The 17,073-nt window shown below is 39.5% G+C and overlaps 2 protein-coding genes across 3 annotated transcripts in view; both read right to left on the bottom strand.

Annotated features, from left to right (window-relative positions):
* Positions 1-282: 282 nt before the first annotated feature.
* LOC126562534 (tropomyosin-like) lies at positions 283-2,194 on the bottom strand. The gene is made up of 11 exons (XM_050219078.1): positions 1,973-2,194; positions 1,824-1,905; positions 1,581-1,753; positions 1,465-1,516; positions 1,370-1,410; positions 1,259-1,310; positions 1,064-1,191; positions 939-990; positions 720-868; positions 485-651; positions 283-415 (listed from the first exon to the last, which is right to left on the bottom strand). The coding sequence occupies exons 1-11, from the start codon at positions 2,192-2,194 to the stop codon at positions 283-285; spliced, it is 1,251 nt and encodes a 416-aa protein (XP_050075035.1).
* A 9,336-nt stretch (positions 2,195-11,530) lies between these two features.
* LOC126562467 (cAMP-dependent protein kinase type II regulatory subunit) overlaps positions 11,531-17,073 on the bottom strand; it is a 32,431-nt gene continuing 26,888 nt past the window's right edge. Inside the window, exons 3-9 of one of the 2 annotated variants that reach the window (XM_050218979.1) lie at positions 15,325-15,506; positions 14,304-14,404; positions 14,113-14,214; positions 13,889-14,036; positions 13,733-13,808; positions 13,453-13,635; positions 11,531-11,676 (exon numbers count right to left, since the gene is read on the bottom strand). In XM_050218979.1, the coding sequence (XP_050074936.1) occupies positions 11,546-11,676; positions 13,453-13,635; positions 13,733-13,808; positions 13,889-14,036; positions 14,113-14,214; positions 14,304-14,404; positions 15,325-15,506 (923 nt within the window). In that variant the 3' untranslated portion in view covers positions 11,531-11,545. Of the gene's footprint in view, positions 11,677-12,790; positions 12,935-13,452; positions 13,636-13,732; positions 13,809-13,888; positions 14,037-14,112; positions 14,215-14,303; positions 14,405-15,324; positions 15,507-17,073 lie in introns of those variants that run through there. The other variant, XM_050218980.1, reaches the window with a different exon arrangement.

Below are 17,073 nucleotides of genomic sequence, written 5' to 3'. Positions count from 1 at the left end.
AACTTCTCACCAATAGATGGCGCCACTCACAACTACCTGAAGCACTAACCTTAACCTTGTTCTCGTGGTTTTATTAACGCTATAAGTAGTTTCGATCACTTGAGGTAATGTAACATCAAACTAATATTCGAAAGAAAGAAATTCTAAAAGACGGTAGTGCATGTGAGGGTGTCGTTTTGAGTTATTAAACAATAAAAAGGTTCACAGACTGTAACACTGTAAAGGTAAAAGCGTTCAAAAGTACTCCCACGGGATTCACCGATATAATCGAGCACATCGCATTCACCCATCGCAATCCTCTGCGTGGAGCTGCATATTCGCCAAGCTGCTGAACTGTGCGCCACATATGGGACAGGAGAACGTTCCACCACTTTGAGTTTGAGCCGTAGTCGTTGTAGAGGCATCCGATTCCAGGCTGGGAATAAAATAACGCTTAAATTGAAGCAGCGATATTTCTATTACATGTAAAGGCATATGTTCTTACATCTGTATCGCACGTTTCAGCTCCACTATTTTTGCTCTGGACGATTCTAACAGTGAGTTGCTGCTGTTTCTTTCATTTACTGTCGCTCGCAGTTTTTGTTCAAGTTCCATGTTCTTTGTGTTGGATGCACTGATCTGGGCTTCTGCCTTTTGCGTGTTAGCTTGAATCTAAAAGTAGATCGATAGAGTTATCTACAAGTACTAAGCACATTGTTACTCATTTTAAAATTACGTACCTCAAGAATAAGCTCAGCTTGTGCGGCTTTTTCCTGTTCTGCCTTTTGCAAGCCCTCTTTTAGTTGCTTCACTTCCGAGCGCAGAGATGTTTCCGTATTTTCGAATTGTTTTACCAAGTCCTTTTTTTCGTTTGCCATAGTTTCCAACTCTACAAAAAAGTTTCATACTTTTTGCTTTATATGTACTGTATCGTACCACTACTACTTTACTTTACTTGCCTTTTTTCAATCGACCCATTTCGTTCAATTGCTTTTCATTCGTTATTCTCATCTGCTAACAAAAAAGAAAGTTAGCTCTTTTAGTTCAATTACATTCATTACCAATTGTCTTTGATTCATTTTACCTTTTCGAGTGATTCGTTAGCAAGATTTAGCTCTGAATTCAGTCGCGTTACTTCGTTCCGATGTTTCGTGTTTTGTGTTTCCGCATTCAATTTGGAGTCTTGATGAAGTTTTTTAAGTTGAAGCAATTCTGAAGCAAAAAAACACGTGTAAAGGTTATGGTACTTGCCTGACCCGAGACATAACAGCATACGCACCTGCTTTGAGAATATCCTTATCAGCTTGCGCCGCAGTGAGCTGTTCCTCCACCTGTTGTAATATTCATAATTAATGTACTTGCTTAAATCGTTTTTACCATCCAAACATACCTTAGAAAATTCGGCAACTTTTTGCCTCAATTGGATGCATCCTGAAAGAGAAGAACATTAGTGCCGGCGATTTACGACGATTAACCTTTCCGTACCATCGAGATATTTGTTGGCCAGCTTTTCCAGCGACACATTTTCTTTTTCCAACTGTGAAATAGGAAAGAAAACGCTGAACAGTATCGCAGCTTATTAATGGACCTAAATTACTTACAATTTTAAGTCGCTTCGCATCGGGTGATATTGGCACAACACTAGACCGCTCACCACTCACCGTATTACTGGGATTTCCATCGTTATCATCCGTTCCTTTCTCGCCACGATCTTTCTGGCTCGATGCCTGGAAGCCTAGATTTAAGCCGAACTTCCAATCGGTTTTTCGAATGCCTACAATAAAAATGTGGATTGAAGAATCTCGAGTGACCATGCGCTACCGGCTAAAACCACGATGACTCACCGAATGGATCCGCTGCGGCGTTAATAAAACCCTTTACCTTCTTACCAACGCCCTTGGATGATTTCTTGCCTTTGGGTTGGTCCTATGAAAAATGCGTCACGTTTGATATTATGTCCAACCATTTACACCATTTCACAGTACAACATTACCTTCTTATCGGACTTGGTCGCTAACACCTTTTCACCTTCCTTTTCGTGTTGGTCTGTATCATTTTCACCATTTTTTGATGCTACATTTTCGTCTCCATTCTCATCATCATTCTCTTCATCGGTGTATTCTTCATCCTCAATTTCGCTATCTTCGTCGAACTGAAGATCGTCGGTGTCGAGTAGAGCGGCTCTGGCACGTTCTATAATTTTCTTACTTGCCATATTAAACACTGCTCAGAAACCTCTCAGAACACTTTTATGCTTCACAATTGTAACTATAATGTGGGATATGCAGTCAACGCTGCAGGTCAGCGTCTTGCCTTCTCATAAACAACTAAAGTCTTGCCAAACAACGGCGCATGCGCAAGTGAGTAAATTTTCGAAAACATGCCGACAGAGAAATATCTGTCGGCTATTTCGAAAATTTTCGCCCAATTCACAGTGGGTGCGGATGAATGTGACAAAGGGCCAGAAGTTACCAGGAAAATCGTTTTGGATTTCCATTATCTGGATAAAGGTTTTGATCTAAGAACAAAGCTGAACATGAGAATCTTATATCCATGAGGTTTACAAAAAATTTAAAAACCACTTAAAGCACAAAATGTTGAAATTTTTGAATAAAGGAAAATATTGTTTTGGTAAAACGGGAGAAAAACGCCATTAGAAATTCATCAAGATTAAAATTAGCAATTGAATTAAGATAAATTTTATTGAAATTCTTTATTCATTTATTTTTTATTAATATAGAACGGCCAGGCCGTATTGCTAAAGTTCTTTATTTATAGTAAAAACAATCACCAGAGCAGGTTCAACCGGAATAACCAAACCATCATACTTAATAAATCTATTCAATACAACTAAGTGTGCCTATGCTAACGGAGGACGCCAATGCACTCGCCATTTTCTAACGGCGGGTGCTAAGGACTATCTTTGGCGGTGTGTGCGAACAGGGCGTGTGGCGAAGGAGAATGAACCACGAGCTAGCTGAGCTGTTTGGTAGCTGTTGTCTGGGGCACGTGATGAGGTCGTTGACTGAGTCAGGTGGGTAAGTCAAACCTATTGGAGATCGGATGCAGCCGTGGATGGAAGACTACAGCCCTAGACTGAGTTTCCTAGAAACTGATTGGAGACCTGGCCATGTGCTCAATCCTGAGCAGACCAAGAAGAAGAAGAAGAAGAAGTGTTGCCGGGGTAAGGTAAAATCCAAGGATTAAATGCCTTGCGCAATTTGTAATTAGCCTCCACATGCGGCGTTAAATAAATAAAAAGTTTTTTTAACAGCTATTAACAAACAAAACCCATCTATCCGCTTGTAACTATTTATTGTAGTGTGATGTATAATTAATACTTGTTCTTCTTGATTTAACGACCTTCTAGGTCACTCCGACCATCGAACGGCTTACTAGATTACCCGATACCACGTAGTTGGTTAGTCAGTCCACACTACGAGGCCATGCTCCGGATGGGAGTTGAACTCCAATCCTGTATGAAGACCGTCATCGCTGTATAATTAATTGTAAACAATATAATACTAAAGTGTATAATAATAATTCATTACTTATTTTCTTTTATTAAATTTTACAGACCATATGTGGCTCACTTGAAGCGTTTTTTTTTGACGTTTTATGTTTAGAGTTTGGATGTCATACTTAAAATGAAGAAATAAGTAAAGGGTCGCACTGTACGTTTACAATTAAGGAACGCAGAGCACGACAGGTCCGGTTCAAAACGATCACACACGGCGTTGAATACACGGCACATGACGAGGAACGGATCAGAGGCGCCAAAACGAGTACGACGTTCCGCTACGTCAAGAAGTGATCTTGACGGATCACTTCTTGACGGAGCACGGAGCGCCTTGCACCGGGGACTAAATGTTGATTTCAGAGAGCAGCGCCGGCGAATCGATGCGATGGTCAAGTAGACCTGGGACAAAATGTCAAAATGTCTGGATGGATTCTAGGCGAGCCAGCGAGCGTGCCGATTTGGACCATCACACCACGGATTGACGGTGGCACTTATTGACGCATGCCTCCAAGCCATTCGTACAGCACCAGAATTATAACGCACTGAGAGCATTCTGGAGATGCAGCTGATCTTCATACATAACCAACTGTTCTGAGCTGGTTACGTATCGGAAGGTACAATTTCGCGTCATCCGCGTAAAGCAGTTGGCTATCAAGAGGAAGCACACCTGTGACATCGTTCAAGAACATCACGAAGAGAAGCGGACCAATGTTGCTCCCTTCTGGCTCTCCTGAAGCCCCGTTGATGCTTCGAGAGGTTTGGTCCCCCATCTTCACACGATACGAACGGTCGGTGATGTAGGACCGGGTCCGGGTCAGTTCAGCATTTGACCCGGAAGACCAACAACCTGTAGCTAAGCGAGCAGCAACGAATGCGGAACACAGTCGAAAGACGGCTTGATGTCCTTATAAATCGCATCGATTTAAAGGCCTGCATCGATGGGTCTGGTCGATGGTCTGAGCGGAGCTAAGATAGTTCGAGGCAGCAACAAGAAGAGGCTCGTACATGAGCAGCTCGAAAATTTTTGCCTTGGCGCAAAGTGATATGATACCGTGATAGGTAGACGCGTTTGATTTGTCGCCTTTTTTGTGTACCGAAAATAACCACGAGGTTTTCCAAAAGGGCGGGGTAAACAAGCAATCTCAAAGATCCCCGAAAAATTGTGACTAACATGGGGGCAACTGCGGTGGCGTTATTACAAAGTTGTTTGACTTTTTGCTTAATAACAGCTGATCATAAGTACTAGGCGTCTCCATTGTGAATTTTTGTTTGATGTTGAACGACCTGCCTTCACCTCCTCATACTTTAAATTTGTGAGCAATAAGATTATTGTTATATTACGCGAATTTTGTTGAAGTTATTTAATTTATTGTAATTGATGTTGGTCGTTCCAGAACGCGTAAGGCCCTTTGTTACCAACCAAATTTCCAACACCACTAACAGCAGATCAAAATGTACTAGGCGTCTCCATTGTGAGTCTTGTAAGTTTTGTTTGGTTTAACACATTTTTTCCTGTATAAAGTTCCATCATACTACAACGAAAGCAATGCTAGTTTAAGTATGGCATCTTCAGTCATCATTCTTGATCACGATGTTAACGGTTTACTGACCTGCTCGAGCAACTAGTCAATAACCATCGTTAATGGGTTTGATCAAGCGCGATTTTGGCATCGCCACGGCTGGGTCCCTCTGCGAAAACTATATCTTTTTCGCCTCATAGTCACAAATAGAATCGTAGCAGCTGCAGGTCAGATTCTTAAAAAACGAATCAACAAAAATGCCCTTATCATCAGAGCTAACATCGAATTTTAACTCATTATCAACCACCAGCTACTATAGATCATTCAGTCCATCTGCTAGGGATAGCGGATCACGGGCACGGCATCTCCAAAAATCCTCACATATAGCCCCTTGACGACAAGATAACCAACTTGCCAATGAAGGTTCTTCTCTGTTCAGTCGAACAACACAACACCGTTTCACGCCGAGATGCCATCCGATTCACCAACACGAGCAGTCTAAAATACACTACTTCGCCTAGAATACAGCACCAAACATCGCACCATCAAGCACAACATCGTACCATGGGAAACTCTCGATTCCAGCTGCTTTTCACTCTCTTATCTCCTAGACAGAACTAGTCCAGAGTGCCTACAGCTTCAATGGCGTTGACATCACGGTTCGCCATATCCTAACCGATTGCCGATCTGGTTTTGATATTTACCGGTTTGTACAAAGAAGAATTTTTTTCAAAACTAATGCACCCATGTTTATAATATGTGTATTAGGCATGTCATTAGGGGCTCTAGAAGCTTCCAAGAGCCGCTCCTCTCATCCCGAGCGTTACTTCGAGAGAGTCCCAGCTAAACGAACACACGATCGTGTTTCGTCAAGTTTATCTCCCGTCAGGGTTTTGCTCAAATACACAGACTTCGTAACTTTCGCATGTAGCCAAATACCGCAAAATGATGTCTTAAAGACTCTAAACTTCTATAAAATTAATAAAAGAGACACGGCTTGTTGGCTGTACAGCATACACCTGGAGACGCTAGCTGTGTCGGTGGGCCAGCAAAGTATTAGCAATCATCACCAACATGGCGCCTAAGGTTCGCGATCCTCATGAACTTTAGGGCGTTGTACCGCTGTTTGGGTCCATCCTATTCTGGACTAATCTGGTCTCTTGTAGTCGTCACCGCTGGAGATAGACCAGAGAAAGAATCACCTTAGGGAATCTCCCAAAAGAACGCAATACTGATTGAAAGTATCATTAAAGCAAATGATAATGAGTTAATAATTAAAAAATAATAATCATCAATACAAAAATTAAAGACCAAATTATGCCGGTCACCGTATGGCTCACCGACTTATTGATACCAAGTGTTTGGATAATCAGCCCACACTACGGGAGAGGTCTTCCCTCTTCTGTTTCTGTTTCTGTAGTTTCTGTATCTCTGAAACAACGCTGTGTGTTACGCGTTATTAAAATATGTCATCATTGTCACACTTTCTTGCATCAATTTAATCGAAACATACACAGTAAGGGCTTTGTACACATTGGCGGTATGATTTGTTTCTACTTTCATTTTTATTTCTTTTTATTTCATTAAATACGACACCTTCATTAACGAGACAGCAACATGTTTTTGTTTTGGTTTTTTTTTTTTTGTTAATTTTCATTGTTTTCTTGATTTTCATTTGTTTTGTTACGCATATGTTGTGTTGTTGGTTTTGTTGTTTTGCTTCAGTGATTTCCTTTTCTGTCTTTAAAATTAGCAACGTAAAGATCGTACCGTTAACGAAATCATGCTGTTAACTACACTTGATTCATGTGTTATGTGTTTTTGTTTATTTTTTCCTTTTTTTTTGCTACATTTCTTCCTCTCCGAACGTACCGAATCGTACACACATAAGCAAGTAAGAAGTAGTGGCATTTGTAAACCAATTCCGGTTCCGATTTATGTAGGTTTTTATTCACGCGTTTAGGGGAAGCATAGAGCCACTGCTGATAATTTTTAGCAAAATGGAATTTTACGTCACTTTTCATCTTTACCGGAAAGTAGAAAAGATACAAACGAAATAACAACATTAATATATAAGTGAATGTAAGAAAAAAAACTTTCAATGCGGGGGGATGCATTGTTGGTGGAGAGCCTACATTTTTTCTTCACGTAAACCAATCAGTTTCGTTCAAGTAAGGGTGTTCAATTTAATATTTGACCTTTTCCCTACATACCTTGATATAGAAATCAAACTCTACAGGAGAAAAGCAACTCGCGTTTTTTATATTAACTTATCATTTAAGTTTGAAGTAAAAGCTGCACATAACCTACATTACAATATAACATTTGTGAGTTTTATTTTTTCTTTTCGTTTTTTTTTCTATGCGCCAAACTTTTTACTCGTGATAAACGTAAAACTAAGCAAAACAATCATACGAAGGATACTACCAAAAAGCTACGGATAATTTGAACGTTTTCCATTCTACGAAACATAACGCTAGCCGAAGATGCTTCAACCATTAAATGGGTCGTAAAATTAGTAATTAACTAAACAACGCTAAAAACGAAAATGACCAGCATTTTCCGTGCAGCGCTCTCTTTATGATGGAACAATTGTTTTGCACCCGGTGCTAAATATGCGCCAAACCTTTCTAGCTCACCACACATGGCGATCAATTTTGCTGCATGGACTTTGCTGCACTGGGAAGCAGTGTAATTATATTGTTTATTGCACCGATTGTGCATGTTGCCTTCTGTGTGGGAAAAACAAAAACGAACCACACAATGCCTCAATGCTTCACACTGTGCGGTGTTGTGCTTTCTCGAGCGCGCTGCTTTCGCACTATTAGTTCCATGCTGTTTGACTATTTTGAAGAATTGGATACAAAAAAAAAGCATGGCTGATTCACATTCCTCACATTGTGCACACATAATGATCTCTGCGTAACTGATAATGGGGCACTCACTGCCTTTTCATCCGGACTCGCAAAACATACACATCGTCACATTTGAATGTCACTGAGACACGCACAGCTGCTGCATATTGCAAGATACGTCTGATTATTTTTCTTCACCACTCCTTCTTCATTATAAGCTCTTCATATACCTAACGAAATTTAAAAAAAAACATACTAGAAGTGTAGAAGATCGAAAATACTTTCCCTATTTCTCCCGCTTACCGAATGCCTCAGGCATAACTTTTCAACTTTTCCTTCGCACTGATACAAACACGCGCGCGAGCACAAACATTTCTACCCTTCCCTTTCTTGGCCATTGTTCGTTCTCAGCCACTTTGTGGGAACACAGAGTTCTACCAATTTTATAAGAACGTAACTGCTTGCTTGCTTGCTTTGCTTGCGTGTCGTAGCCTTGTTTGTTGTGTCGTGCGACTAAGTAAGATTAAGGATATTTCATCTCATTTTATGTGTATGTGTATATCATCTCTTGGATAAAAGGGCACATTTAAGATGTCAACGAGTTTTATTATTTGTTTACATTTCCACTCCTACACTCCTCAGGATTTCTGGTTTTGCACAATATCTTCTTCGTTAAGCTTTTTTTTTTTGTTTTGTTTTTTTTTATATTTATGATTTCACCACCTCATCTTCATCTGCCTTCTTTTGATCTTTTTTTTTACGTTTAGCGCTGATTTTAGTTTTCATTCTTCAAGAGGTACTGTGGACAGTTACAGACGCGGGTGTTGCGATAGAGATAGATCCATTTACTACGTTTACTTTTACGATTGTGTTGGGGCTGTTTGTCAAAAAAGCTCGCCCGCAGGGGGGAGGGTTGTAGGAAATATTTGGTTCTTGTTTCAGTAAGATTGCACAGCATTCTATTATCAATTCGTTTATAAGAGCAGTTGAACGCGCGCAACCCTGGGAACTCTGCTGTCCGAGCGTTTTCGTCTCACATCTCTACGATTGATGCCTACACTAATATGCCATATACACGGCGCCCTGTATATGGCCATCGGGACATACATAGCATACGGTTTACATAGGACCCATCCCAAGGCGCTGGTAAGATTTGATGCGGTATGAATTCCGGGAAATAGGGCCAAAATGTTGTTCCTTCTCATTAATATGCATCGTGTACAAATGCTACCACATGATATGTTGAATGGTAAAACAAAACATGCAAAATTCAAATCAATACTCCATACTCGCTGCTGCTTGTTTGATTATATCCGTTTTTATGTGTTGATTCATTAGGACGCGTTGGCTGTGTTCTGTGCTACTTGAAACCGTTCAAAGCGCATTAAGAAAGGTTTTGTAGAAAAAGCACAACGGAAGGGAGGGGCGGGAGATTGTAGATGTAAAAATAAAAAAAACATTATAAATCCCGTGTGTTGGTGAGAGATTCTTCGAAAACGCTTTTTAGAGTATATATTTGTAAATGTCGCTGAAAAGTGTTTGTGTGTGAACCCATTCCTTTGCAAACTTCATACTTGTTAAGGGTATGGGAGCAACTGTCCGCTATAGTGACCCATAAAAATACTAATATCATAATATCCGTCACTCGTTTTATCCTTCCTTGTACATATTATGCATTTTACATATTGTGCTCCTATTTCCAAAAAAGACCAAGAAAAAAAACAAGAATCAAACAAGCGCACAAACACCGTCAGTAACTGTTGTGTCAATTTTTGGTGAAGTATTCTTCCCATGAAATCGTCCTGTCAAACGCTAAAACATGAAAATAATTGCCAAAATAATACAATGTAAATTGAAGACGCCTGTTTGAAACATATTTCTTTACACGTCTCCATCATATAACAAGTCGGGAACTGCAACACTCGTTGCCGAAAAAAAATCCATACATAATATGATATTAATTTCAATTGTTTTTCTAGTAAGCGAACCTACGCAGCTGGATGCATTGTGCTACCATATTTTTGCTTTCACCATAATACGCTTCCTCACATTACAAGTATTACTGCTTACTAGCTATTTTATTTCGTTTTATGGCATGTTTATAATCGCATGTGGATGCTATATGATACGTGTCGTGTGTGCAATATGGTGGCCATTATAATCGATACGTCTCATTCATTATGTGTTTCTAACAGAATTAGTTGGTACGCAGCCACTGATGTTGTAACGGATGCACAGGCTGCATTGTACTGCATTTTCGCCAACAGTAAGTTGCAAAGAAATCATTCCATTACTTGCTTTTTTTATTATTTTTACACCATGAAACGCCGTTACAGTCCGTTCATCATCTCTTATTGTTGGCCATCATTGAAAAATAATACTAATTTAACAATCCTATGATTGACATCCAACCAGCGGTAAACCAGCGCGCGCGTGTGATTCGTTCACATTTTGTTTCTCTTCCACTTTTTTAGTACAATAAATAACACAAAAACCGTACAAATAAATTAGCATACAAGGAAACAACAACACAACACACTACCTGAACTGAGGCCAAAAACCCAACCGTTAATGCGCGCTTGCGTTCCTGATACAAACGGGTTTTCCTGCCGCTTCATTTCAACTGATTTTGAATAGCTGCTTAACATACACACAGTTCAACCGGTTTATGATTACTATATCGAGCAACACGACATAATGAGTAAGAAAAAATATTTCCATGTTATATCATAAATCCTAGATACATGTTCACGATGTAACTTACTCACTACACATACACACACACACACGCCTCTTCTTCTCGACCAGCAGCTTGTCGTGATCTGAATATCCAGCATCAGAGCTTAGCTTTATAGCTATGTCCGCTATAATACAGATAAGAAGTCACGCAAAATCACGCCGTCCACAACAGACTCTACACATTACTTTAAATATACTTTGCGCATCAGATCAATCCGGCTAAAGAGCATGCATGCATGTGGTCTTACTACTTCTTCATCATGATGCATTTCACTTATTTGCTTGTATCTGATGCATACGGCAGCGGTGGTGATTTTTTCGAATATGTATCTCTTTTTTTTATCCTTTCAGCAAAAAATATGTTTACTCTATATCTTTATCATCCCCTCTACCTTCAAGTCCGTCGCGTTGTTTGTTGATCAATCAGCGTCGCTACAAAACCTAAAGATCGCTTGTTACCGAATTTTGCTTTCGTTTACAATGGCAATGCTTTCTTCCCTCGTGTATTGCCGCTCGGTCGATGCTTTTTGTGCTTCACAATCACGAGCGGCAGCTAATTTGGTTTCAAGTATCAAGTAACATTATCTATGCGTTGCTGCTCGCAATGTGATGTAATTTGGATTAAGTGGCAGGTAGGCTCTCTTTTCAATGCTCGGTTTTTTTAACCCATCGGTCTCCATCCGTACAGTTGGGGGGGAAAGCTACGAGAACTTGCTTGCTTTTCTCGCTTTTCTTCTTCACTATGCAAACTTGCTTAACAACAGCTTTACATCTCAAGTCCAAAAGATATTTCCATCTAAAATTATGGCGCTTTTTGTCACTCGATCTTTCTCGATAGCATGGGTCGTACAGTTTAACAGAGTTTTTTTTTGCAGCGTATATTTCTAGTTGCATAGCATTCCCTTCTTCATAAGTTCCTGGCAAGCAACGCTTTATCGGATGTCGGTAATGTTGTTTTTGCTGCCGAAAATTTTAACTAGCTGCGTTTCATAGTCCCCAATGTTGCGCTTCATGATATTCATGCACGGTCCGAGCAAACGTTCAAATGCGTCCACATCCAAAACTGAAATTTAAAGCAATAGGAGCATAATTATAATTCTGAAGAAATTTCATACACGACGTTATACATCTGAAATGTTGGGTAAGAGGAAAATATTACAGAACTGTTTTATACTACACACAAGAGTGAATTTTTCAAATAACATAGTAAACCAATCAACAGTCAGTGCATTCTTACGTACTACTTACAATACTATACTGTTTTTTTGTGAATTCAAATCAATGCAATACATATTGATTTAGGAACCAATGGTGATAAAAAAAAAGTAAATGCTTAACGCTTACCTTTTCCGGCAAATTATGGCGACAATGTTAGTGAGTGTTATTATATATAGAGTGTGAGTATAGCATGGTATGATGTGATGTTTCGTGTGTTTTCCTATTTTATTAAAGTTACAACGAGTACTAATACTCGTACAGTTGCGATTGAGTTAGATTCAACCGACAGAAAGAAAATTTCTACTGGACGTCAGTATGAAATTTCAAGTAAAAAAAATTTAAATAAACATTTTTAATTCTTAATTTTAACCAAGTCTTTGGTTTCTTGTGTTTTCTTTCAAACAACGCCATTGATGCAGTGAGAACAACTAGGTCCTCAACAAAAGAAAAACACCCTTAAATGGGTTTACTCGCTGAAGCAACCAGCCAAGCAGTCAACGAAAATGAAAAATCAATGATTCCATATTCGGTAATGGATGGATGGAAACAAGATTATGACTTAAAACACTCCATATAGCAAAACAAATTTTAAACACCCGTCAGACCGTAACGACTGGATAGACTAGATAAAAAATTTCTGCTTTTGTTTCAAGTTACTATAATGTTAATATATAACGTTACAAATACTCTGTTTTGAACACGACAAATGCATTAGAATAAGTATTGTAGGTTAGAATTAATATTTATTTTAGTACGTCAATTTCTTTTCTTTATTTCATTGGAACGGCCTGGCCGTATCGCGTTTAAATTGAAAATAATATCAAAAATAAAATGACAATTTTGACCATGACAATTATGATTACAAATCATATTAGCAGCTATGACGAAATCATTAGTGAGTCTCAGTTGAAAGTATTAGAATGATTCTCCGCATAGAACATGAAAATACAGCAAACATATTATCTGAACGATTTAAGCTCTTTGGCAGGCCTCTCGAATCATTTCATAAACCGCATCATCAACGTAACGATAATGCTGCATACTGCGGAGCAACACATCGATACAGTTTCCGAGTAATCGTTCAAAACATTCTGTCTCCAAAACTGTAATCGTTTAAAGTGCCGAATCATTAAAATTGTCAGTTATCAATTGAAGTTTATGACGATTGAAAAGGATTAAATTTGTGTTTGTGATCGGAGTGAAATTAAATGAGTGTGTGCCGATGTGAGTAAAATTAATTATGCATGTGCGTGTTTGTGTGTGATGTGGAACGGGTCCCGTTTTGCAGGAGTTTGAAGAGAAACACACGCGTCACACATGGAATTGAACGGAATATGTAAATGAAAACCATCATGCAAAAATATTAAAAAAAAGAAACAATTAATGCAATGTTAAATAAAAACAACAGAACCGCTGCTACCAACACAATATTAAAGAGGCATTGTTGAAGCTGAAGCACTACTTCACACAAACAACCATCCTAGGAAGTTAATAGCAATCGATAATCTAATTTTCATGCCTTGCAATCACTAGCCACATAGAAATTCTCTCTTCTATTTGCTGCTAACCGCCGTGCTAGATTGCGCTGCAGTTCAGGGTAAACTCTTCAAACAATACTCACATGCCACTTTTACATTGTCGACTGCGTATGCGGAAGCGGCCCGTGGCCTATGTGTCACAAGTGCCAGCTCGCCAAAGTATCCTCCCTTTTCTAAATTGGAAATTTCTACCTCGCCTGCATCCTGCTGGATGCGAATGGACACTTTACCATCCTCAATAAAGTACATGCCGTCGGCAGCATCGCCTGGAAAGCAAGTAAAACCATCGTCAGTATGTGCACTGGTAGCGCTACGTATAAAACACATATATAATATACGTATATAAAAATCTATTCTACGTACCTTGCTTGATAATTCGGTCGCCTTTAGTATATGTTTGAGGTATCAGAGCATCAGCCAAATTCATCCGTTCATAGTTCTTTAATAAAAAAAAGTATAAACAAACCAAACTTGTTGTAAATTTTGCGACACGGTTATACCACTACACCATTGCATTACCTGCAGTGCCTTCAACATCGGAACAGCGTCCAGAAGTGCTTCATACATTTTCCGTTTCCGGAATGCAGATTTAAGCAAAATTCTTCGGAATGTTTGACGATCCATTGCCCACAATTTTCCATCAGTTACGGCTTGAATGGTCGCGGCCCTGTGTGTAGTAATGGATAATTGTGAAGAGCATAATCATGGATTGATTTACATACTACTTCACTAACGACACTTACCTTGGCATGTTGTACAGCAAAGCCAGCTCACCGAAGCTTCCTCTGTTATCATACGTATGTATGTGCTTTTGGTCTTCGCCTACGTATGCATTATAGATGCCGCTGTAGAAATAATCATCATATTTCATTCATTCATGCATTCATACATTTTCTTACCCCAAAAATATATTCTTCGCTTCTTTTCTACTTACGATTCTATGACGTAAAAGTTGTCGCCATCGTCACCCTGCTTGATGATGTAGTCTTTAGCTTGAACTATCTTTTCGAACATCGCATCCAGAACCTCGTTCATCTGAAACGAAGCAAAAATACATATTACATGTCATGGTTCAACTGACGTCCGATACACAAGCATTATTTTTGTTAGAAATTATTCACAATCAGCAGAAAATCGGTCAAACATGTTATTATTGTACTGTGCTAAGTGCCCACAGGGATGTTCCAGCGCTAAAGACTGGACTACAGTAATGAAACGAAACCCTATTACGACATTTGACGGCCAATAAACTAGATTTCCGTCAACTCGGTTGCCCTGGATGGACGTACGACAAACTCCATTAGGCAGTTAGTAACTTTGTCCATTAAAATTGCATATATTATAAGCCGACCAATCTTCAACCAGCCAGGAACCGACGCCACGAACGACACATAGACAAAATGGAATGGAAGCGGTCTGGACACTGTCGAGAGATACGGTATTACCTTAGACTCTCCATAGAACCTCCTATCGCAGATACAATTCGATCATCTTGCGCCTCGTGCTCTTTGCAAGCCAGGTAGTCATAAAGATTGTAATTGAAAAAGTTTCCGAGGCGAAGTAAAAGATTGGTCGTAAAATGTCCTGCGATAACGCACTGGAAGCGACGGTATCACCGGTCACCCATGAAATTTGTTTTTTACCTCAGCTTCAAAGCGTAAATTATTCGCTTGAACATGATAATCAATACAGGTTAAAAAAAAAACCTTTTAGAACGGTCAGTGCAGATTTTATACGAGCTTGGAATATTTGTACTGGGCACGCTTGGTACTTTGAAATTTAATCCACACAATATTAGATTGGAAATTGATTTATATCCGGATTTTTATATTTTACACACTTCTGACAAAATGTAAAATCGACGTTAAGGGCGTCATCATGCCCTTTTTTTTTAAGATTTAAAAAAGGAAACCTCAAGAAACATATCCAGTATAACGTGTTATAGCTAAACATACCTGTTCTTTATCCAGCGATCGGAAAAGGAGAATGTTTTTGACTGAATCACACAACCGGGCTCGCTGTTCGTCCGTTTTGGGAAAGATTGCTCGGGCACCCTCGTCTTCGTCGTCATTTTCAGGATCGTATGTTTCCGCAAACACAGATTTCCTACGCGATGCATATCGATTCACTAGTGGTTCTGGAAAAAAGTAGGACATAAGACAAAAATATAGTTTACCATTGGTGATATTGATACTTTTTAAGAACTTATTTTTAGCTATGCATATCAAATATAAGAACATATTGATATTTCAGCTTATGAAAAGAAAGTTGAACGATATTTCAGCTATTATTGAACCACATAAACACATACACATGCTCTTGTTAGAGACATCCAAAGATACCGAAGATAGTGGTATTAAAGCCAACAATACGTATAATTATGCAAATTCCAAATTCAGAAGTTTCTGTAACATACGATGGATTGTGAACATGTTAACTATTACAAAAACTATGTAACTTTTAAAAATCTTGCCCAATTCGTACCATCCTGTTCCCCGTTCACTAACGATCGGAAGTAATCCTTACATCGGATCGTCTGATTCACCGGGGGCGCAGAGCGGTAGCCGACAGACCAAGATTAACAGTAATAACACTGATTCATCGTATGTCAGGCAATTAAATGCTGCGTTGTAAATTGTATAATACTTTTATCTGTCTGTCCCCTTGCCAATGGCTCACCATAGCCACAGCTGTCCGTAACAGTGTGTCCACAGCGCTAACTTGGTGCCCCGAACAAATGAGTGGCTGAGGACATAACTTTTTTTTATTCTTAATCATCCCGTAACCACCGTGCCACGGCTTAACGGACGGCAATTTAAACGCTGGTGTTGCTGCAGCAGCCCTTAAAAGAAAACGTAACAGCAAAAGCTGCCGTGGTGAACGCAGTGGTGTAGAGTCTGCCGCAAAGTGAAGCATAAATTTTCATTCTCTTTGTTTCACAAAACAACCAACGCACAAAGCTTTCAGCTGTTGCTTTACACGACGGGAACTAACACCGAGTTGAGTGTCGCTCCTTTCAGAATCACAACACAAATACAAGGATTTGCTGGGGACTGAAAGGCAACCGGCAAACGTTCGTCGTGGGTTTTCGCTTTTCATGTCTCACTTGATCGGTGCATTTTTCCCAGTGCCGTCAGACGGACTGCATCCTGGACTCCGCTTCCTCCGCTCTCACTGGAAGCATTATAGGCTACCACCCGTGGGGGAAATTTCTTTTTTTCTGTTTGTCGGCGTTCTATCGCATCCTCCTACATTCACCACGTCCAGAGGATTACATTCATTGGACTTTTTAGAAGTATCTATAGCGAGAAACAATCAAAATCCTGGTATAAGTAATTAGTTTGTTTATTAGGAATGAGTTAATTATGTTGCTTGTCTGTCAAGATTCCCAAAACATGTAGCAACCATTTTAAACCTATGATTTCAAGGCATTTTTATAGCATTTTCATAGCAGCATATGTGTGGAATGCGTTATCTGCTCGTCTATTTTTATGCCGCTTTTATATCGCTAGTAAACTTGACAAATAACACCCATGCACCCTTCTCATGGTGATAGATAGTAACAACACTGAATAAAAGAAAAATACATTGACCTAGAATCGAAGGCTTTCCCAGGCGCTTAGCTAACACTAACCGGCAACAACACTAACAGTGCAGTGCGGTGGTGTCTGTCCGTGTTCTAGCCCTATGCATCCGCGAACAGC

This window comes from Anopheles maculipalpis, chromosome 3RL (assembly GCF_943734695.1).
Source record: "Anopheles maculipalpis chromosome 3RL, idAnoMacuDA_375_x, whole genome shotgun sequence".
In the NCBI taxonomy this organism is placed as follows: Eukaryota; Metazoa; Arthropoda; class Insecta; order Diptera; family Culicidae; genus Anopheles; species Anopheles maculipalpis.
The sequence above is the reverse complement of the archived record's forward strand: the minus strand, read 5'-3'. Positions and strand labels throughout refer to the sequence as shown.